The sequence below is a fragment of the Pseudorasbora parva genome, chromosome 2 (genome assembly GCF_024679245.1).
Source record: "Pseudorasbora parva isolate DD20220531a chromosome 2, ASM2467924v1, whole genome shotgun sequence".
NCBI lineage: Eukaryota > Metazoa > Chordata > Actinopteri > Cypriniformes > Gobionidae > Pseudorasbora > Pseudorasbora parva.
The window spans coordinates 59,503,719-59,527,914 of record NC_090173.1 but is presented as its reverse complement, the minus strand read 5'-3'; the positions used below and the strand labels follow the sequence as shown (position 1 = coordinate 59,527,914).

General features: G+C 44.6%; 2 protein-coding genes and 1 pseudogene across 2 annotated transcripts in view; 1 reads left to right on the top strand and 2 right to left on the bottom strand.

Moving 5' to 3' along the window:
- LOC137047422 (zinc finger protein 850-like) overlaps positions 1–24,196 on the bottom strand; it is a 117,434-nt gene that overhangs the window by 84,888 nt on the left and 8,350 nt on the right. The gene's annotated exons all lie outside the window — the stretch shown is intronic.
- Positions 4,490–4,606, top strand: LOC137056828 (5S ribosomal RNA; annotated as a pseudogene).
- LOC137049455 (zinc finger BED domain-containing protein 4-like) lies at positions 12,910–16,619 on the bottom strand. Its single transcript, XM_067427975.1, has 3 exons — positions 16,139–16,619; positions 13,907–14,519; positions 12,910–13,692 (listed from the first exon to the last, which is right to left on the bottom strand). The coding sequence occupies exons 1-3, from the start codon at positions 16,617–16,619 to the stop codon at positions 13,011–13,013; spliced, it is 1,776 nt and encodes a 591-aa protein (XP_067284076.1). The 3' UTR covers positions 12,910–13,010.

Genomic DNA, 24,196 nt, shown 5'->3' with positions numbered 1-24,196 from the left:
TAGTCGGGAAAGGAGCGTGGAGTGGCACACAGTGTCAAAGGCCGCACTGAGATCAAGCAGAACAAGTACACTGTGTGCACCAGAATCAGAAATCAGGAGGAGGTCGTTTAGCACTTTTAAAAGAGCTTTTTCAGTACTATGATAGGGACGGAAACCCGATTGAAGTGGTTCAAAAAGATTATTTTGCTCTAGATGAGACTGCAGTTGTACTATGACGATAACTATAATGAAAAACATTACATTTACATTTAATCATTTAGCAGACGCTTTTATCCAAAGCGACTTACAAAAAAGGGGAGAGCAATAGAAGCAACGAAACAAACAAGGCCAACAACCTGTAAGAGCTGTAAGAAGTCTCAGTTAATTAGCACAGTACACAAATTTTTTAAATTTTATTTTTATAACACAAATGCAGCCTTGGTGAGCAGAAGAGACTTCTTTAAAAACAAAAATCAAAATAGTACAGTTTCCAAACTTTTGACTGGTAGTGTAAATCTGCATGTATTTTCAAATTGTAGTATTTACTTTAATAAAAATAAACATTAGAGCCATATTGACATAATAAAGATTTTACAGCAGAAAACACGATTTTAAGGACACACAGTAGGCCTACCATGAAATTATAATTGCACTGCTTTCCAAATAGTGATAACCTTCTTCATCACAAAGCTGATAGTACTTGATCGACATGGATCCACTTTCTGTCCCTGTATGTTTTCTTCCTCCTCCTCTTCTTCATCATACTCACCCTCTGGAATTTCCCTCTCTGTGTCAAAGCTGTCCCAAAATCTAACTAACTTGTGAAAATGACATTGACAGACCTCAGGCCCGTCGAACATGATGTGACTCAGTACTCAACAGGCATTTTTTTTATTAAATCTTTTTTTATTAAAAAAAAAAATGTAGTCAAAAATATATTGCTTTTATATATATTTTTTTAAATCATGAAATTTTATGTAAAAAAACAAACAAAAAAAGTGTCCCGCATTTTCATGTCACTACCAAAACTGAATGTTTTAGCCCAATGGCTGAGACTGGCTTTACCCACACCCTTAAAGCTGGGCATACACTGTGCGATTTCTATGGGTTTTCAGCAAGGTTACCTACTCACACTGTACGAGTAGATCGCATGCGATGTAAAGCCAAAGCTCATGATTGATGCGCTCTCACTGTGCGGTCCGAAAGTCGAGCGCATCTTGACTGCTCACACTGTACGGGTGAAAAATGCGCAATAAAACCCCCATGGCGACGATAGACCAAGCTGTATTAGAAGTAGCCTAGGCCTACTTTTATTATTAAATTGATATTACATTAATTTGCCCCCCTCCAACAATTTCATAATGCATAATCGACGCATAATAAAATAATAGATAGATTACTCCTCACTACAGTCCCTGACAAAAGTCTTGTCGCTTGTGTACAAATTGACCTAAAGTGCCGCTGAAATATATTTCTAATCAAGATTTTTTTTACAAGAAATGGCTCATTTTAATCCCACCAGCTTTTGTGATAATGTTTCAGTGAAAAACTAAACTTTCAAAAAGTATTCTAATATTCACAGCTTGGTAAAGCCCATTGAGTCAATTTTTGCAAAGACATAAGTGTTGTCACCTTGTCATATGAGCTTCACCTGTGACTAATAATGGATCAATTAGGTCTCAAGTGTGTATAAATAGAACCCCAGTACACTAGACCTTCACATCAACTGCAACTAGACCTCTGCAAACATGCCTAAGATTCACCCAGAGACTAAAGTTTTGATTATCAAGAGGCTAAAGACCAGATCCACTGCTGATGTGGCAGACACCTTCAATCTGTCTCAGCGTCAAGTACAGAGGATAAAAAAAAGATTTGAAGAGACTGGAGACGTTTTTGACAAGCCCAGGTCAGGCAGACCCCGCAAGACAACTGCTCGAGAGGACCGTTTGTTGGCTCGAAAATCCAAGGCCAGCCCATTTTCCACTGCAGCAGAGCTCCACGAGACCTGGTCACCTGAAGTCCCTGTGTCAACCAGAACTGTTTTGTCTCGAAATGGCCTCCATGGTCGAATCAGTGCCCAGAAGCCAGCACTAAACAAAAGACAATTGAAAAACCGTGTGGCATTTGCCAAGGCCCACAGCCTGCTAAAAGGATGGACGCTGGAAAATGGGCAGAAGGTGGATTTTTCAGATGAATCTTCTGTTGAATTACACCACAGTCGCTGCAAATATTGCAGGAGACCTACTGGAGCCAGAATGGATCCGAGATTCACCCAGAAAACAGTGAAGTTTGGTGGCGGAAAAATCATGGTCTGGGGTTACATCCAGTATGGGGGTGTGCGAGAGATCTGCAGGGTGGAAGGCAACATCAATAGTCTAAAATACCAAGAAAAATTAGCTACCTCTTATATTCCCAACCATAAAAGAGGCCAAATTCTGCAGCAGGACGGTGCTCCATCGCATACTTCCATCTCCACATCAAAGTTTCTCAAGGCCAAGAAGATCAAGATGCTCCAGGATTGGCCAGCCCAGTCACCAGACATGAACATCATTGAGCATATGTGGGGTAGGATGAAAGAGGACGCATGGAAGACAAAACCAAAGAATATTGATGAACTCTGGGAGGCATGCAAGACTGCTTTCTTAGCTATTCCTGATGACTTCATCAATAAATTGTATGAATCCTTGCCAAACCGCATGGATGCAGTCCTTCAAGCTCATGGAAGTCATACAAGATATTAAATTTGGATCTCACAGCACCACAACTTAATTTGCTGACATATTTTTGTATTTGCAGTAAATTTGTTCAATTTCTGTATAGGCGACAAAACTTTTGTCTTGCCAAAATTTGACCTTTCTGTCTTGATTAAATGATAAATATTTTTTCTGTGAAAATTATTTATTTCAGTGCATTAAACATCATTTGGGAGGGTTTTAGCTTTTCATATGAGCTATTTATAACACCAATTAATTAATTAAAAGTCAGGTTAATATCAGGTATTTCTAGAAAATAGATAAGCGACAAGACTTTTGTCAGGGACTGTATTTATAAATATTTAGCCTGATTAAACAAGGAATTATAGGTCTATAATTATATGATTATAATGTCAGAACACTGCAATATTATCAGTCTCAATGAAAAGTAAGAGCAGATTTATCTAAAAATTTATTTAACACGAAATGGACTTCTCTTCTATTTTTTTCTCACAATATGGACCAAAATAGAAATATTTAGAAAATAAATTAAGGCAATAGGCTACGTTATCAGCATGTTGAATTAGATTCATCTCTCGTTGTCTGAGAATATGCTCTGAAAGCTTGTCAGATTTTACTTTCACTTTCTGTAGTGAATAATTGACTGGGCTTGAGACTGCGTTTGCGCATTGCGTGATATCCGCTGACTCGCGTTCATGAATTAAAACGGGAAAATAAAAGAAATAGAAAAAGGACATGACGTGTCAGGAAGGACAACGGTTCCCACTTCCCGTCATAATAAGATTAAGTAGGCTAAATATTAATTAATATTAAATACAAGTAAATAAATAAAGAAATAAAGTGTGAAAGTAAAAGTAGGCTTGCCCTAAATTAAAAATTAAATGGTTGAACTTCTGCTTTGGCGCAGGCGCAGTGAGGGGAAATAGGGCAATCAGTTCGTGGCTTTGCTTCAACTGTGCGATAACCTCACTAGGGGCGAGCAGAATTTCTGACACGCCAGAAGTTCATCCGACCATCCGATTCCCGATCGTGAGAGGTTTGTCGCCTCTCGTTTCCCCCTGTACACTGCACGAACACCTCACGACAAATGACGCACGGTAAACCTGAAATTCGCCCTGATCCAAAAAAGAGTCGCACGAGTCAGAATTCGGCTCGAAATCGGACGAAAATCGCACAGTGTATGACCAGCTTAAATTTTTATCAGAAAATATTCCTGTGTCCCTTTCTCTCATATGCTACTTGATGAGTAGATTGATTTTTCACAATCACATTTTTTCTGCGATTAAGAATTTTTTTGAATATGTGTGCATTTTTTACGTGTATGTTGCACACAGAAGAGGCTGTGTTTTCTAGTGGCACATATATATTTTTTAATTTCTGTCACTGTGCAATATCTGCTAAATCAACAATAAAACGTTAACAGTATGTTGATATAGCTGGCATGACTTCTTTATCAAAAGTAAAAACTGTTCAGTCAACTCACATAGGCTTCACATTATGCTGACATACAGAATGTCAAGAAATATAATTTGTATTCCACAAACTCTCTTATATTAATCTTTCAGTAGTTAGATACTAATGTTCACTTTACACAAACTGTATACAAGCACATGAAGTACCTATTTTAAAATGTATGTGATTGAAAACTCTGTTCTTTATATAACATTAGGCATTCTCAACAGCATCATAATATTCACCCACAATGACTGAAAGCACTGAAACAAACTAATTAATGATCAATTGTTGCTTAAAGACAACATTGAGTGTGTTAAATTGATAATCATGCTAAAATGCTGACCAGCAGCCATATCACCCTGTAGCCCAAGACTGGTTTCCCACTGAAGCTAAGCAGGGCTGAGCCTGGTCAGTACCTGGATGGGAGACCAACTGGGAAAACCAGGTAGCTGCTGGTAGAGGTGTTAGTGAGGCCAGCAGGGGGTGCTCACCCTGTGGTCTGTGTGGGTCCTAACACCCCAGTATAGTGATGATGGGGATACTATACTGACAAAGAGCACCGTCTTTCAGATGAGATGTTAAACTGAGGTCCTGACTCTCTGTGGTCATTAAAAATCCCAGGATGTCTTTCGGTAAAAGAGTAGGGGTGTAACCCCGGCATCCTGGCCAAATTTGCCCATTGGCCACTGTCCATCATGGCCTCCTAATAATCCCCATATCCTGATTGGCTTCATCACTCGGTCTCCTCTCCACCAATCAGCTGGTGTGTGGTGGGCGTTCTGGCGCAATATGGCTGCCGTCGCATCATCCAGGTGGATGCTGCACATTGGTGGTGGTTGAGGAGATTCCCCCCTTCCATGTAAAGCGCTTTGAGTGCCTTGAAAAGCACTATATAAATTGAGCGCATTATTATTATTATTATTAAAATCGTGATCTGCCAAGTGCCTCAGCCGATTAAGAGGCGTGTAGAACCAGTCCATTCGGGAGATCGATCGTCATCGACGTGGTGACGTCATCGACCGGAAACTATAAAGCGTCCGCAAACACAAACAGGAACTAGCTTCTGTGCCTTCAGTAAGCGATCTGTGTGAACCTGTCTGTCTATTTGGTGTTTTTGTCTGTCGATATTGAGAGAATTTTCCACCCTTTTGTTAAATATTTCATATATATTTACAAAAAAAAGAGAAAATAAGAGAACATGGCGAGTGAACAGTTTAAGAGGTGTGTTCATCCCTGCCCACGCTACATCACGGGTGGGGATACGTTCCCCTAAGAACGCTGCGCTCCCGCCGGGCACTCTTCGAGGAGGGTGCCTCGGCTCGTGTTCCCCGCGGCTCGGGTCCCGCTGCTGCCGAGGCAGAGCGGAGGCTTAAGTCGTGGGGTTCACAAATGGACCTTCAGAGGGGTTTGAGACGGGCCCAGCCTTATCTCAGTCCTCACCTTCACCGTCCAGCGCCTCGTCTCGGGGTTTGGAAGCCCGCCCTGCGGTTTCTTCCCCCCCGGGCGGGGCGCCGGTGCTCTGACTATCCAGCTCTGAGGAGGTGGACGTTGAGAGCATCGCGACTGAAGACTCGCCACTTCAGTCCCCTGCGAGCGAGGAGCTCATTGAGGTGCTCACAAGAGCGGTGGCCAGATTAAATATCGACTGGCCCACAGAGAGAGCTGAGGCTCATAGAAAGAGGCCTCGGAGAGGCATTTGTGGCTGAACCCCACCGAGATCAAGGAGAGGGAGAAGAGCTTTCTGCTCGATGCGCCGCTGTCTCCCGCGGGCCTCTTCGGTGACGCAGTTCAATCTGTCACCAAGAGGTTCCAGGAATCCAAAAAGCAGACAGCGGCGCTGAAGCAATTCCTCCCTCTCCGCATCCAAGTCCTTGGGGCTGCGGCTGAGAAACAGCAGCCCAAGCCAAGTACGAGCTCCTCGTACAGGGCGCAACAGAGACAGAGCATTGCTACCCGCACTCCCCGCAAAGAGATCGGGAGGAGGGGCGGCGCTCTCAGATGATGTCTTCGGGGGGCAGGGCTGATCTGAGGACAGTCCTGATCGCCAAGAAGGCCTCGTCAAAGCGCTCCTGACGCCAGAAGCGTCAGGACACTGAGGGTAGTCCCCTCCGCAGGAAGACGGCGCTTACCTCAGCACACGGTACCCGTCTTCCTGCGGCGCCCTCTGGGAGCCGCGCTGCGAACCCCGCCGCAATGCCGGGGCGCAGACGGTCCCCGCGGGCCACCCGAGGGTGGTCCGCTCCCCCTTCGGGGGGCTCCCGAGCATTTAAGTCAGTCGTTCCCTGCCGGTTCGCCGCTTCAGGGCACTGTGCTTGCTGTTCAAAGTACACCAGAGGCCAGCCTCGAGAGACGCGAAAACCTCGAGGGTTTTACAGCCGTTACTTCATCGTGCCAAAGAAGGATGGGGGGTTGCGCCTGATATTAGATCTGTGTCTATTAAATCGCTCTGTGGCAAAGCTCAAATTAAAGATGCTCACACTCAGACAGATTGTATCTCAGATCAAGTCAGAGGATTGGTTTGTGACCATAGACCTCTAAGACGCATATTTCTATGTCTCCATCCTTCCACATCACAGGAAGTTTCTGAGGTTTGCCTTTGGGGGAGAGGCATGGGGAAATCCACTCCGCACGATCAAAGTCACGCGGCGATGCCTTCGTGCTCTGGTCATGTGGAAAGATCCCGGGTTTCTGTCCCAGGGACCTGTGTTGGGAGCTCATGTTCGTCGCGTAACGCTAACGACAGATGCTTCCCTCACGGGGTGGGGTCCGACCATGAGTGGTCATTTATCCCAGGGTCTATGGCAGGAACACCAGGGTCTATGGCACACAAATCGGCTAGAGATGCTCGCTGTGTTTCTTGCATTGAAACAGTTTCTGCCCGACCTCAGGGGCCGTCATGTATTAGTCAGGACAGACAACACATCGGTGGTCGCCTACATAAACATAAATCATCAGGGGGGTCTGAGGTCCCGTCCCTTATACAAACTGGCGTGTCAGATCCTCCTGTGGGCCCAAGGGAAATTGCTTTCCATCAGGGCAGTTTACATCCCAGGGGTCCTAAATCAGGAAGGGGACATCCTGTCGAGGCAGGGGCCGAGGTCCGGGGAATGGAGACTCCACCCCGAGGCTGTGGAGCTCCTGTGGCAAAGATTTGGGAGAGCAGAGATAGATCTGTTTGCTCCGGCAGAGAATTCCCACTGTCCTCAGTGGTTTTCTCTGTCACACCCACTGGGGCTGGACGCCATGGTTCAGGAGTGGCCGAGGCTGCCCCTGTACGCATTTCCCCCGATTGCTCTGCTTCCGGGAGTTCTGGAGAGGGTGCGCCGGGACGGAGTCCGTGTACTTTTAGTGGCTCCGTACTGACCGACCAGAATCTGGTTCTCGGACCTAATATCTCTCCTGGAAGGCTCTCCCATGGAGATTCCGACCAGGAGGGATCTCCTCTCTCAAGCGGGCGGGAGATTCCTTCATTCCCGCCCAGAGTTATGGAAACTGTGGGCCTGGCCTCTGAGGGAGCCGGGCTCCTAGAGGAGGGTCTCTCGACTGAGGTCGTAGAGACCATCCTGCACTCCAGAGCCCCATCCACGAGGAAACTGTACGCTCTGAAATGGAGATTGTTCTCAGTGTTGCAGAGAATGCCAGTTGGACCCAGTTAACTGCCCAGTTGGTACAGTGCTGGAGTTCCTGCAGGCGAGGTTCTCGGCAGGGTTGACCCCCTCCACAATAAAGGTGTACTTGGCGGCCTTAGCTGCTTTCCACACTTCTATGGGTGGAGTGTCTTTGGGAAGACACCCTCTAGTTTCACGTTTCCTCCGAGGCACTTTAAGGTTGAGGCCGGTGGTTCATTCGAGGGTCCCGACCTGGGATTTGGCCATTGTTTTACGGGGCTTGTCTGAGCGAGTTCCTCACCCTGAAAACGATCTTTCTACTGGCCATCTCGTCCCTTAAAAGAATTGGGGATATTCAGTCCCTGGCGGTAGGGCCCTCATGTCTAGAGTTTGCGCCTGGCATGGTAAAGGCTTTCCTTCACTCCAGACCAAGCCTGCAGTCTCCCTCTCATTTACTGAAGCTTTCGCGCCTCGATCGGCCCCCGGTGACCGGTCCCAGTATAGACGCCCCTCTGTGTTTTCTAATGGACGCGAGGCAAACTAAATAATAAATTTACACTTCAAATATTTTTTCCCCAAAGTTAGTTTATGTCACTGAAGGCAGTTATTATCACGATGATTTCATTTCAAGTGTTAGTTTTTAAAATAAGTTTAGTTTTAGTTAGTTATTTGATGCTATAAAAATGGGGGGGGTGACGTCATGATTGACAGCTGAGACTGATGGCTTCTCTGAGTGAAGTTGTCACTGAGGCACTAACAGAGTTTTTTCAAAATTTTTGGGAGCAGATTGGAGCTTTAGCTTTAATTTCTACATTTCCATAACTGTTTATTTCACACCAACATAATTAATTGTTCTGCATCTGCGAGAGTGTGGGCGGGCTTTTGATATCGCAGCTGTACTTCCTTTTCTACTTCCTGCGCTCTACTGCGCAGACTCGGTCCCAAGATGTCCGCGCCGTGCAGGCCGCCTAAAAGCTTCAAATCTGCCAAGCGGAAACGGATGATGTCGAGTCGTCCATATTTTTTTACGGTCTATGCTCCAGACCAGATTATATCCCCAAGGTTGCTACGAGCCCTAGGGGTCCCATCACTCTTCAAGCCTTCTGTCCTCCTCCGTTTGTGACGTCAGACCAGGAAAAATTAAATCTGCTGTGCCCAGTTAGGGCACTTGACGCATACGTCCACAGAGCTGCCCTGTGGAGAAAATCTGATCAGCTTTTTGTCTGTTTTGGAGCCCCGAAAAAGGGGGCCCCCGTGTCTAAGCAGAGAATGAGCAAGTGGTTGGTCGAGGCCATTTCACTTGCTTATGAGGCGGTCGGACAGCTGTCTCCTCTGGCTGTCCGAGCGCATTCTACCGGGGGTATGGGTGCTTCTAAAGCACTTCTGTCAGGGGCTTCCCTCCAAGATATATGTAATGCGGCAGGCTGGTCTTCGCCGCTTACTTTCGTAAGGTTTTACGAACTGGATGTTGCATCTACAGTTGGGGCGCAGGTGCTATCGTAGCCATGTGCACTACGGTTTCACACATATGAGGCACTTGGTCCTAATGCGATGTGGGTATAAGCATTCTCACAGCGTTTCGACGCAGCTCGAGTTCCCAGATAGGGAACGTCTCGGTTACGTATGTAACCCTAGTTCCCTGAGGGGAACGAGACGCTGCGTCGCCCGGCCATAGTCCCGGCATGCCCGTGATCACTTACTTCAGGCTGGTTCAGAAGCTAGTTCCTGTTTGTGTTCGCGGACGCTTTATAGTTTCCGGTCGATGACGTCCCCACGTCGATGACGATCGATCTCCCGAATGGACTGGTTCTACACACACTTCACGACGCAATCACGCAGAGGCGTTATCACGGCATTTCGACGCAGCGTCTCGTTCCCCTCAGGGAACTAGGGTTACGTACATAACCGAGACGTTTCCTCCAAAAGTGCCCAAGCCTAAATTGAGCATAAACATGCAAACACAGGTGCGTATGGATATCATACACATACAGATGAACATACACAGACTTTTGACACCTGGTTTTGTTAATATTATGGATCACATGTTTTTGTTGCCAAATTGATCACAGAGATAGCATTGATTGGAATGAAGGTGGTTCAATATAAAATTAAATAAATAAAAAATAGCTTAGATGTAGTAAACTACTTTTGCAAAGTTGCTGTAGCTTAGCCTGCTACATTTCCTAGCTACCCCCATGCTCCATGTACCACGTGACTGCGCGCGCCGCCGGGAGATAAGAGCATGTTGCCACTCGCTTTTCAACGCCTCTGGCTATAACATCAGCGCCAAAACGCTACGTATTGTTTGAATTTCATTAATTCAATGTTTAATATAAAAAGCAGGTTTGGCAATTTAGCGTGAGATTAAGTTGGGCAGCATGAGAGCGTGACACCGAGCCTGAAAGCGTGTGTCACGCCAAATGCGTGAGAGTTGGCAACCCTGTGTCAGTTTGTTTATTGTAAAACCACCCAAACATAAACCTAGCATTCTCACAAAGCGTGCTTCATCATTCAAATGCGCTAACGTTACTCCATTGTTGTTCTCTGTATAACGTTACACTAGTCAGACGTGCAAAACCGTTTTGCTTGCTACTGCTAAGGTTTAGTCGCATACAATAGTCCATAAACCGAATCATGTCCTCATAAACTGCGAGTAAACACACACAAATGTTGACAGGCCACTAAATACAGTACATACCACAGAGACGGACGTCCTGCTGTTGCTGTTTCTCCTGTTCAATTTATTTCAGCCTCCGAATCTGATTCTGGATCATATATCTATTAGCTGAGCTATGGTTTATTTAGGGTAGCGTTTTCTTCTCCACGCTTGAGGACGTCACCGCTTTCTGCGCTCGTCATTCTTTAGCTCCGCCCACACGATACACCTCCAGGCGCGTTTTTTTCCGGAAAGACTCGGTACAGCCTATATTTATTTTATACATATAATAAAACTAAAGACTTTTCGGAGATATGAAGGATGCAATACTACTCTATAGGTACTCAAGATTGACATGAGATTGACTGAAACTGAGTGTTTCACCCCCCCTTTAATTTAATGTAGAGTAACTGGTATCTTAGCTCACTACATTTTCCAAGTAGCTTGCCCAACACTGCTCCTTGTGCTTGAATAATTAAATACACGTGCACACATGTAATTTGCTGTAATTGTCCAGCCCTTGCCCACCTGCACATCCCAAATGATATACAATGTAATCTTGATTTGGGTGGTCACTCTACATGTGAAAGTTTGAAAGGGTTTTAAATCTTCAAAATCAAGTAAAATGACTCAAAATCAAGTAATTTAAGCATGCCAAAGTCAACTTTAATCATATAAAATGTAATTTCCAAACCGCAAAATTGTGGCTAGTGAAAATGCTGCGTGGCTAGTAACTTTGGAAAACCACTAGCCACGGTGGCTGGTGAGCAAAAAAGTTAATGTCAAGCCCTGGTTGTGTGTGTGTGGGCAGTCGTCCATGAGGGTTGTTTTCCGAGGAAATAGACATTTTGGTTGTAGATAGTATTTTGTAATATAACAATTTTCTATCCATACAGAGGGGGCATACTTTAAATGTACTAAAATTAATTAGGCGTCTTTGAGTAAGCTTCAAGTATCATTTGAGTATCGCATTTTTGGACAGAATGTCCTGGTTTTCAGTAATCAAAATATGGTCATCCTACTGTTGTTTCTCTCCATAAAACCATAATCAAAACCTTGTATTCTTGAATGTATTTCTGCTGATGTAACATGTTTTTTCATTCAACTACAGAATTTCAATTTGTACTGGCCGACCCCCAACACGTCATGCATCACATCAACTGAAAAGTTCTCTGTTGTGAGAAAATACTCCAATTAATTGAATATGCATGACCTTTTCTCACCAAAAACGTATGGAAGGGATTGATTACAAGCCATTTCTTGACATTAAGCAATGTGCATATCTTTGGTGCGCAAAACTATTTTGGAAGAATCATCAGAGAATTCTGTCTGAAAGTCCTAAACAGATCCTGCAACAGTACCTTGCACTGAAAGACTCCACCAGACCAAACAAACTATGCAAACCCAAATTATCACAAGTAACCTTTACTACAGTGGCACAAACATAACCATTGTATGATAGAATCTCAATACCATCACTCTCTAACACTTTATGAATAATGAGCAGAGGTGTATTTTAGCCAAAAAAAAATTCTTAAAGTAAAATATACTCCCCCTAGTGGTGGAAATTTCGATTCTTTCAAGAGATTCGTTCATTTTCAATTTCGTTCATCAAAATGATTCGTTCGGATTCGTTCACTGATTCGTTCATTGACCATTTTTTTTATATTACATAAATATCCCAGTAGGTGGCAAAAAGCGTGTCTTAAGCGTTATTTCTCAAATCAACGAACGTATTTACTTACAAAAAAAATATTTGGCTTTATTAAAATGTGTGCATAATCTACTCATTAAATAAAATAGGCCTAAGTCTAAATTAGTGGTTCAGATGACCAAAGCACAAGGTTTTCTTGCATGATTAACATTTAATTGTTTGGTCAGACATTTACACATTCATATATCTGGGATTATGGTAAACGAACATGGAGTTATAAACAAGCGTAGCCTAAAACTGCGCTTTGCAACCACTCTCTGCTCATTGCTGAACGAGAGCAAGCTAAATGACCGACCTACCGGGTACACTGTCTGTCATCCATTTCCACGAACGACATGTACCACCAGTTCGTTCACGAACGAGATCTCTCCCTCTCTCTGGTTCAGTGAAGGGCGTGTTCGTTTAGTAGATCACACCAATTACATGCTCTTCACAGCCCAAACTAGAATGATATTTGCTGACGTTCCGCACGAGATCTAACCAATACTCACATTTTTTAAAATTAATTTTAATATATATATATTTTTTTTTTACAAAACTATGTACACTAAAGAAGTAAATTGTTCAAAGTGTCAAGTCTAAAACACAGTAGTGCAATTACAAAATAAGGGCAACTTTTCTCTTTTCTTTTCTTTTTTTTTTCTTTTACAAAAGGAGTATAACATAAAATATAATAAAATATGTAAAGAGTAATGTAAAATTAAATTAAGTAAACATTCAGGTAAAAGTCTAAAACTCCAAAATTGAGAAAACAATCAAATGTAAGAGAAGCAGGTAAACAGTAGTGCAAATATTAAAAGTAAACAGTAGGTCTATATAAAGTCGGGGAAAAAAACGCAGCTTGGGAAAAAGACCCTAACATATAAGCAGGGATAACAGCAGGATCATTTCAAGTTGGCATTCAAAAACATCAGCTGTCGGGCCTTAGAGGGGCTGATTCTGCTTCTTCTGTCAGAGATTATTTGTCCCACCTTACTGAATACTCTTTCAGATGGAACAGATGTTGCCACAAGGCAAAGCCTTTCCAACATAACTTGGGTCAGTTTGGGGTAAATCAGTGACCGGTTTTGCCACCAGAGTAGTGGGTTGGAGGACCTTGCTAGCAGAGGCTCCTCTGAATATGAACGTATCTCCAAAAGAGCCTCTGTTGAAGAACTTGATCTTGTCACAAGTCCTGCAACTTGTTCATCAAAATCACCCCATACTAAACTTTCTTGTGTTTCTTGTGGTGGTGGTAGTGGTGCTGCTGCTGTGTTTTGCTGCTCTGTTTGATGTGCTGAGGAAGACAATCTCACTCTCCCAGTGGCAGTTTTGAGTCTCTGGAAGGCTTCATTTGCTGCATGGTCGTCTGAAAATGCCCTTTTTTTTAACCTTGGGTCCAGTGCAGACGCTTCAGAGAGCAGATGGTGAAATTCCACCTTGTGGAACCTGGTAGCCATGTCTTTGTTCATTGTCTCAAGATAGGTCTCCATGATAGGTTTTCTGAACCCTCCTGATCTCAGGTATCTTGTGCTTATTTTTTGCAGACTCCGTGAAAGCAGGATCACTTTTGAGCCAGTCACATAGCTATAGGGAGCAAAAAATGCAGTATAATAATTAATGATTACTACTATTTTCCTGTATTATTGTAATAACAATGACAGTGCCACTTTTAATTTATCTTTACATTTAGTCTGCAAAAGCTGTTTGCAAAAGAGTTTTTATAATGTTATAAAAGTAAAATTAAATCAAATCAAATCTGTTAAAATAGGATTGTTCTAAGAGTATTGTTATTACATACCTCTCACCACTAATTTCAACTGTGACTTCTTCAAATGGTTTTAAAACCTCACAGACCTCTTCCATTTCTTTCCACTCATCCTGTGTCGGAGTTTCCAGTCGGGCATTTACCAGTGCAAGTACGGTGATGATGGCATCCTTGTTACAAAGAAATCTCTGTAACATATAAAATGTGGAGTTCCATCGTTTTGCATGTGTTGGGCAGTCTTGTTTCAGTTTTAACTCTGGCAAACCCATCTGGTGCTGAGTTGCCTTAAGTTTTTCAGCTGCCACTGTGCTCCGGTGCATGTACTCCACAATTGCTTTAACCTTATTCAGTGTATTTTGGATTACACTGAGTCCACTTCTCACAATCAAGTTGACTGTGTGGGCAAAGCATGGCAGATGCTTCCATGAGGTTTTGTGAATGGCCAGGGTTATGTTGTGAGCATTGTCAGTGACACAAGCTACTATTTGGTCATTTATGTTCCACTCTTTGGCAATTCTTAAAAGATTGTCTGCCAGATTGTCTGCAGTGTGCCTTTCAGCAAATTCAAAACAATCCAAAAGACATGACTCCATTTCAAAAATTTCAATGAAGTTGTCACGTACACACAAAGGAAATGGTGCGAGGACTCAAGTGCAGAAAAGGATATATTTATTTATAACAAATAAAACATAAATACAAAACAAACACCCACGAGGGGGCAAAACACATAATAGAACATAAACTAAAACTCAAAACATACCAACAGAAGTCACTGGGGGAACGGGAGACGCAGACATTACACAAGGATCCAACACAGACTGACAAACACAAGGAGATTATAAAGGGAACAAACAAGGCAGATAATGAGGGAGAACAGGTGGGGCAAATAAACCAATAATCAGATAACAAGAAGGGCGGGGTTGACAGTAGCACATGCAAGACATGACAAAACCCACATGTGCACACAAGACAGGACAGGCATGTGACATTACCCCCTCCTTAAGGAGCGGCTACCAGACGCTCCACTAGGGACAGGCGGGACAGACCAGGGAGGGACGGGAGGGACAGACCAGGGAGGGACGGGAGGGGCAGACCAGGGAGGGACGGGAGGGGCAGACCAGGGCGGGACGGGAGGGGCAGACCAGGGCGGGACGGGAGGGGCAGACCAGGGCGGGACGGGAGGGGCAGACCAGGGCGGGACGGGAGGGGCAGACCAGGGCGGGACGGGAGGGGCAGACCAGGGCGGGACGGGAGGGGCAGACCAGGGCGGGACGGGAGGGGCAGACCAGGGCGGGACGGGAGGGGCAGACCAGGGCGGGACGGGCGGGGCAGACCAGGGGGGCACGGGAGGGACTGACCAGGGGGGCACGGGAGGGACTGACCAGGGGGGCACGGGAGGGACTGACCAGGGGGGCACGGGAGGGACTGACCAGGGGGGCACGGGAGGGACTGACCAGGGGGGCACGGGAGGGACAGACCAGGGGGGCACGGGAGGGACTGACCAGGGGGGCACGGGAGGGACTGACCAGGGGGGCACGGGAGGGACTGACCAGGGGGGCACGGGAGGGACTGACCAGGGGGGCACGGGAGGGACAGGGGAAACAGACAAGGAAGGAACAGACAAGGGAGGGGTCAACAAGGAACACATGAGGAAAACAAAAAGTTCAGGCACCCAGGGCGGCGCGGGCAGGGCAGGGCGCCGGGGCGGCGCAGGGAGAGCAGGACGACTTAGCGGCGCAGGGAGAGCAGGACGCCTCAGCGGCGCACGGAGAGCAGGACGCCTCAGCGGCGCACGGAGAGCAGGACGCCTCAGCGGGGCAGGGAGAGCAGGACGCCTCAGCGGGGCAGGGAGAGCAGGACGCCTCAGCGGGGCAGGGAGAGCAGAACGCCTCAGCGGGGCAGGGAGAGCAGAACGCCTCAGCGGCGCACGGAGAGCAGGAAGCCTCAGCGGCGCACGGAGAGCAGGAAGCCTCAGCGGCGCAGGCAGAGCAGGACGCCTGGGAGGCGCGGTGAGAGCTGGGCGCCTGGGAGGCGCGGTGAGAGCAGGGCGCCTGGGAGGCGCGGTGAGAGCAGGGCGCCTGGGAGGCGCGGTGAGAGCAGGGCGCCTGGGAGGCATCTCCTGCCCAGCGGCGTCCACCGGAACAGAGTCCACCGGCACAGGGACAACCGGAACACGATCCACCGGCACAGGGACCACCGGCACACGATCCACCGGCACAGGGACCACCGGAACACGATCCACCGGCACAGGGACCACCGGAACACGATCCACCGGAATCGGGACCACCGGAACACGATCCGCCGGTACTGGGACCATCGGCATGCGATCCGCCGGCACTGGGACCACCGGCACAGGGACCACTGGAGCTGGGACCACAAGAACAGGCACGGAGGGAGCCTTCCTTCTCCTCCTCCTTTTAGAGACCACCGGAGCTTGGGCCACTGGAACTGGGGCCACTGGAACAGGAACCACCGGAGCTATCCAGCCCCTGGTCCTGGAGGGACTGGAGTCCAGCTGTTCCACAAACTCCCAAAAGTCTGGGGTTCCCATTCTCTCAACCTCCATGGGGCTGAGAGGCATGTCCAGGCAGAGGTTAAACACCTCTGCCTTCTCTGTCTCATTGAGGTACAGGTGATGCACCTCAATAAGGAATTTGCAGGCGAACTCTCTTACACCCGCCCCCTGTTGGCGGATGTATTTAGAGTTCACCTGCCGCATCACCTGTACGTGCCTGGTTAGCTCCATAGTTCAAAGAGCAAACAACAAAAATAAAGAATCCTCTCGCTGAGTCCTCTATGGTTGGATCCTTCTGTCACGTACACACAAAGAAAATGGTGCGAGGACTCAAGTGCAGAAAAGGATATATTTATTTATAACAAATAAAACATAAATACAAAACAAACACCCACGAGGGGGCAAAACACATAATAGAACATAAACTAAAACTCAAAACATACCAACAGAAGTCACTGGGGGAACGGGAGACGCAGACATTACACAAGGATCCAACACAGACTGACAAACACAAGGAGATTATAAAGGGAACAAACAAGGCAGATAATGAGGGAGAACAGGTGGGGCAAATTAACCAATAATCAGATAACACGAAGGGCGGGGTTGACAGTAGACCGGAGACATGACAAAACCCACATGTGCACACAAGACAGGACAGGCATGTGACAGCTTTATAGAAAAGCAGGGTAACTTTATAAAGTCTCATTAGTCTCTCACCTTCTCTTACTGCATCCTGCATGTTTAGCAGGAAGAAGCCAAAGCCAAGTCTGGCTTCTGTGTGTTCTTTTTGGTAATCTTGGTTTGTTAAGCCCCTTTCACACTGCGATTCCGGCAAATACACGGATAATGCGACCCGGCATTTGTTCCCGGGTCGCTAGATTTGGTCCATTCACACTGCCAGCGAAATACTGTAATATGTGCGCTTTTCACACACAACCCGTAACGGTCCCGGGTCGAGTTGACACGTGACGTATAATGTACGAGTCGAAAAAGATTGGCGCCAAAGAATAAGGAAAGGCAAAACAGAAGTGTTCTCATTGCTTTGTAAACATGGCTGTTGACCAGTAACTAGCGGCATTGTTGTTTATGCTAAATGCCCAAATTACTTTATGTTTTTCTATATTGACTTCTTTCCGAAGAGTTAATGAGATAACGCGTACGCTGGAAGAAAAGCTTGCTGAGAGTAGGAAACAAAGTGAAGCAGCGAGACTTAGAGCACAGAGGCGCCATCGGATGCTAAAAGCTACCACTCTGTGTACACGGCTCATGCAACTGGTTGTTTCTGATAAAAGAATGTGGATGCTACGAAGACCTCAAGGTGCTGTGTTTTGGACTAATGTCCTCGAAAACTTCACCGCCGATCAGTGGCGTCAGCACTTTCGCATGTCACGCACCACGTTCGAGTTTGTTCTACAACTTGTTGAGCGAAGTCTGAGACGAAAGTCTACAAACTGGAGAAAGCCACTTGAACCACGCCGTAGATTGGCTATTGTTTTGTGGTGGTATGCTACCCCTGGCGAATACCGCACAATCAGTTGTCTTTTTGGTGTGGGGCTGTCAACTGTTTGTACTCTGGTTCATGAAGTGACCGCGACATTGAAGAGAAAACTTTTCAAACGTTTCATCTCCCTGCCCAGAGGAGAAGCTCTTCAGAACACTATAAATGGATTCGCTCAACGTGGGTATCCATTATGTGCTGGTGCAATAGACGGTAGCCACATCCCTATTATTGCTCCCCAGGAAGATGCTGCAGCTTACTACAATCGTAAAGGATGGCATTCAATTGTACTTCAATCTGTTGTCGACCACAACTTCTGGTAAGAATCTAGTCCATAAGCAGTTTTTAGCTTTACCAAATTTATATTTTCACGTTAACAGATATTAACTCCATGTCTCCCGAACTAGCTTCACAGATGTGTATGTAGGCTGAAGAAAATGGTGGCTATCTGTTTCCACGTGAGGTAATCACCATTTCATTTGCTGCTATTATATATATATATATATATATATATATATATATATATATATATATATATATATATATATATATATATATATATATAATATGTATGTGTGTGTGTATATATATATATATATATATATATATATATATATATATATATATTTTCAATATACAACCAGAATGCATGATCATTATCAATTTGCTGATTTTTTTCTTTTTCTTTACTTTTAAACAGAACTCAAGGATTGTCAATGGAGTTGAGGTTCCTGTCCATTTAATTGGTGATGCTGCATACCCGCTCAAGAAATGGCTTATGAAGGGTTTCACAAATCACCAAGCGCTGACCCCTCAACAACGGCTGTACAACTACCGACTGAGCTCAGCACGAATGGTTGTCGAGAACGCCTTCGGACGACTCAAAGGGCGTTGGCGGTGCTTACTGAAGCGCAACGATGTTAACACCGCACTGATGTCTGATGTTGTTGCTGTTTCTTGTGTTCTGCACAATATTTGTGAGATGCACGAAGAAACGTTTCTGCCTGACTGGAACATTACAGATGTTTTGCAAGAGCAAGCGCAAGATGTTTTCCAGGGAGTGGGAGGCCGTAATGCTCAAGCAATTCGGGAGGCTATGAAAACGCTCTTCTAACTTGTTTACACTGTTACATGCACATCCATCTGTACCAAAAGCTGTGAAATTACACATGAAAAACAAATAAAACATGTCAACAATTCTCAATAAAAAATAATTAATTTTGGATAGAATATAAAGTGTGTTGTGCCTGTTTACATCAAATGTAACAATTTCAAGTATACAGAAAACAATTTTTTGGAAAAAGTGAATTAAGATACAAAAATAAGTGTATATAAAGGATAAAGTGTAATAAGAGGTACATAAGACATAAAAAGTGTTGACATTAAAATTAACAAAATGCAATTAGAAAAAAAAGTTACACAATATTAAAAGTGCAAAAAACACTACAAAGTGTTCGAACAGTTAAAAAAAATCTACCTGGCAAACAATAGAGTGCCATTAGATAATTATGCACAAATATAAATATTATATAATTTGTGCTATTTATATATATATGTTACATTTATATAACTGCTACTAATGCAGTATGAAATATTCAATAATTGTTATACTGTAAGTTTGGAAGCAGTCCTACTCAAGCTGCAATGATGGCAACGGGTTGAATAAGTGCTTGTCTGTATTGTCTGATGTGCTCTGCTGAAAACGGCCATGACGAGAGGGCACATAATAGGGCGTGGGTGCTGGAGCTGGCATACGGCTAAGAATTTCACCCAAAAAACGATTTTGGGTGTCTTGTAGCTCACGCAGCATTGTCATCTGTTTAGCCAGCTCTTCCTCCCTTGCCTGACTTGCCTTCCTCCTCAACTGGTTCTCATATTCCCTCTGCTCTACCAAACGGACACGTTCCCTCTCCTCAAAGTCTCGGTCCATTTCAAAAAAGAGGTCCTTCACCTCTTTCATGAGCAAATCAGTTCCGGACTGGCGCTTTCTGGCTTTTTTCGCAGGGGGTGGTTGAGGTGATTCTAAAAAGACAAACTGTTGTTTAGTTTAGTAACCTGAAGGAAGCATGTGATACATGGCAGACAAAGAACAAACAGTCCAGCAAGGTAAAAAATAGCATAGTTATGTGACTCACCGGAATTACTTTCTCTGGAAATTGCCTCAACGGTCCCCGAGCTGGACGCAACTGTACGCAACTGTGGACACAAAGGTGCAAGAACCAGCAGCTACCTCTGCTGTTGTCTCTTGTTCGTCATTCCTACACAGAGACGCCGCCATACTGCCCAGTAACGCTACTGGGTTAGCCGAGTGGCTTGTTCCCCATACGCTGTAGAATAAATCGAAGTAAGGCCAGTCTAGTCTTCCACTGCCGCTCCTTCCGTTGTGATCCAGCACTTGGTGAATTTTTTTTTTTCAAAGCCCTCAGCTTACTGATGACTTGCGCTTTCTCTCTCGAGAAACCACGCTGTTGCATTTTTATTTTTATTTGCTCATAAACGACCGCATCACGTACCGTTCCACTGAGCTGGCGAACGATCTCATCTTCAGCGCGGAGAGTAAGGAGCTCCGTGGTCTCAACTTGTGTCCAGTTTGCGCACATTTCTGCGTGTTTAATTGTAGTTTAATTTGTGTGCGAAAACTCTCTGCGTTTAAAACACCGACTCGCTCTTCTGGCACTGCAGGGTTGTATTATTGAAAAAAACAAGCTCTAGGAGTCGCACGATAACTACGTCATCACTACGTCACATCCGTTGCGGCATTAGTTTCGGCTTTTGTTCACACAGCGCTCGTCCCGGGTCGAATACCGCAATATTACTAGGTCCCCGACCCGGGTCGGATTCGGTAATCAATCTCGGGACGTGGTTGCTTTCACACAGAAGGCGACCCGGCAATGTTCCGGGAATATTCCGGGTCCGATGTGCAGTGTGAAAGGGGCTTTAGACTCGCATGTTCTGCAGAAGAGTCTGATGGAGCCACAAGATTGTGTTTCTTTTGCTCATGTGTTTCTCTTGCCTTGACGTATGTATACACATTGCCACACCCGTCCGCACGACACGGAAACTGTCGCCGCTGCCTTGGCTCTGTCGAAGCCTTTGACTTGCTGCTTCTGTGATGTCTGTCAGCATGACAAAGGTGTCCACAACCTGTCCAACCTTGTCATACAGCCAGCTCCTCTTCAGTTGTGGCAATCCGTCATTGACATCCACTGGGACAAACCCATCTGGAATTTTTGTTTGCACATGAAATAAAATGTGTAACTCCTAACCACCAGCAGTGTAAATTCACATTTTGAAGTTTTAATATATAGTGGTACGTTTTATCAAACTTAATTACAATTTTAACAATTAACTATAACAGTAGTAACATATAGATACATGTATTTATGTGATAAATGCTAATTATCAACTAGGAATGAGTTGCCAAGTGGCAATTTACCTGTGACATCCTGCAACCCAAAGTGCTCCATTGCAGCAGCTATGAAGAGTGCAGTTGTGTCTTTCCGTACAAATTCCTTATAGGCATTGTAAGCTGCATGGGGACCTTGTTTTGCATTGCTGCACCTATGTAACAGAAATATATAGTTTAGCGAATAGCGGACATAGTTTTCTAAGTGTTACTTTCTGTCCATCTCTCACAGACATTTACATTTATTAATTTGGCAGATGCTTTTATCTAAAGTCCGTAACATGTCAATAATATTACAAGAGTATTGAATAAGGACATTAAACCTACGATTATTTTTGCATGCAGACCAGGTCCTTAACCTCTATGCTACCACCGCCTCACTCACTCACTCACCGTCACTCACTCACTCACTCACTCACTCACTCAATAATGTGTTAGAAACAGGGACAGTAAGAGTATTGTGTCCAGTGTGCCCTTTAGCACTGCTGAAACTAAAAAACAACCTTATTGATAAAGCCCATTTTAATTTTAATATTTCATATTGGCAAGAAGTGTGCCATGGTCTTTTGAGGATGCACCATCATAGAAAATCCGATGATAAATCTTAATCAACATTAAAAACTTGTGATTAAAAGGAGGATAAACATAACTTGACACAAAAGCACTCAAAGTAATCTATCAAAAAGAGTAACACTAATTGTTACTCAATTGTAAAAAAATAAAAAAAATGTTTTAAAGGGGGGGTGAAATGCTGTTTCATGCATACTGATCTTTTTACACTGTTAAAGACTTGGATTCCCATACTAAACATAGACAAAGTTTCAAAAGTTAAGGTGGACGTTTGATGGGAGTATTTTTTTGTCAAAAATACTACTTCCGGTTAGTCATAAGTTTCGGCAAGTTTTTTGCGATCATGCGTCCCCTTTGACGTTAATGGGGGCGGAATTTCCTTGTATGGGCCTTACGGACAATTCTACCGGAAGAGCGTGAGAGAGAGAGAGAGAGAGAGGGAGAGAGCGAAAGTAACAGGCTACCCCCATCAAAGCGCTGGCTCGTAGGCTGCTGCACAGGTGATGTGCACAATTACAATGTCACCAAAAAAGTGCGTTTTTGGTTGCCAGACCAAGACAGTCCTGCACAGATTCCCCAAAAACCCCGCGTTAAGGCAACAGTGGATGTAATTTGCTTTTCCGGATCAGCAACTGAGTTGCGCGAATGTTTATATCTGTTCGCTGCATTTCGGTGCCGACTGTTTCATAAACAAGGCCCAGCTCGACACAGGATTTTCCGATCGCCTAATACTGAAGGATGGAGCAGTCCCAACGATAAAGGTCCCAACGTTAGAACCGCAGGCTGTGACTAAGACTGATTCAAATGTCTGTGTTTTTGCCTATGCTCATCAAGTAGCCCAAACATGATCACGTATAGTTAATTGATCAATGGAGCATGCGATGTGTAGTGCGTGTACATTTGTTTAGCTGGCCACTATATGTGTAACTTTATGTTTGTGTATTGTAAAAGCACTCCAAACAACAATACACAAAGAGTGGGGAAATATGTTGAACTAAATAAGCACGCTTCTTCATTCAAATGCGCTACTATTCCGTGTCTTTCTATGTAAACACTAACTTAGCCTGCCGTGCAAAACCAGTCCGCTTACTAGTTACAATTGTCTAAACCACGCGTAAACACACACACACGTGCACAACTGCACTTCCCACATGTACACCTTCAAAGACAAAAATACGATGATATAATTCAAGTATAAATATGTAAATAACACAAGCCGCTAAGCATATTATATAGTTAGTGTATAACTTGTACCACATAGAGACGTCCTGCTCTAGTCGTTTTTGCTGCTGCTCCTGTTCAACTGCAGCCTCTGGGTCTGATTCCGGATCATAGATGTATGGCTGTATCTGATTAAAAGCCATATTTTTATTTTGAATAAAGTTTTTTTCCCGCTGTTAGGGATGACACAGCCTTACGACGCACTCGACTCAACACAATAGCAGCAGCGCACACGTCATTATTTAGCTCCGCTCACACGACACGCCCCCACCCGCTCGGCTTTTTTCGGAAAGACTCGGAACAGCGCATCTTTCTTATATAATTATAAAAAAAAATAAAGACTTTTCGGAGATATGCAGGATGCAATGCTACTCTATAGGTACTCAAGATTGACATGCCAATGATTTTTTATGTAAATTAGTGGTGGGACACTTTAATTGTATTACTAATAAAAAATCTTCTATAGTTTGTTACGCACTTCAAAGAGGTTTCTGATGGCATGCCAGTCCTCAAACTTAAAGATGAGACCTTCCAGTCTGTCTTCCTTTGAAGCACCATCTGCGAAGGCCCACTGTATGTTCCGACAGTTCCCCTCAGTCAGCCGGTCTCCTCCTACTAATATATTTGACACCCCGTCTGGTCCCTTTCGCACATACCTAAATGGATTATAAGCAAACGGTGGAATTGCAAGCTTCAATTAAGGCCTTCTTCTGCCAAAAAGTGAGAGTGGAGTCTAATTATAGTCTTACTCTTTCTGAAGGTGGCGAAGTACGTCCACCAAATCTGATGTTTTATTCTCATCTTTGAAGAGCAGTCCCAGAGGGTACTTTGAGAAGATTAAATATTAAATGAAATTGCAGTAATGTTTGAAATGCAATTATATGTATTTAGTTGTTTTTTTGCACATTTAACTCATTACTTACATGAGTGGAGCACTTAGCCATGTCCTCTGTATATTGATGTGGCATGTGGTGAACCACTACATTCGAGAAGGGTTTAAAAACAGCCAGGTACTGGGTAAGGATGCGGCTCCCAAGAACAATGAACTCACGCCGCATATTGTCTTGGGTTTCTAGTCCGGGGAGTGAGTTGCAAAGGTCATACTGAAGGATG

Coding starts and splice junctions, on each gene's coding strand:
- LOC137049455 (XM_067427975.1), bottom strand. CDS start 16,619: ATGGAGCTAACCAGGCACGTACAGGTGATGCGGCAGGTGAACTCTAAA. Junction 14,520..16,138: donor GGTCCCGATTCCGGTGGATC/GTGTTCCGGTGG, acceptor TCTGCACTTGAG/TCCTCGCACCATTTCCTTTG. Junction 13,693..13,906: donor GTTGAAATTAGTGGTGAGAG/GTATGTAATAAC, acceptor TGCTCCCTATAG/CTATGTGACTGGCTCAAAAG.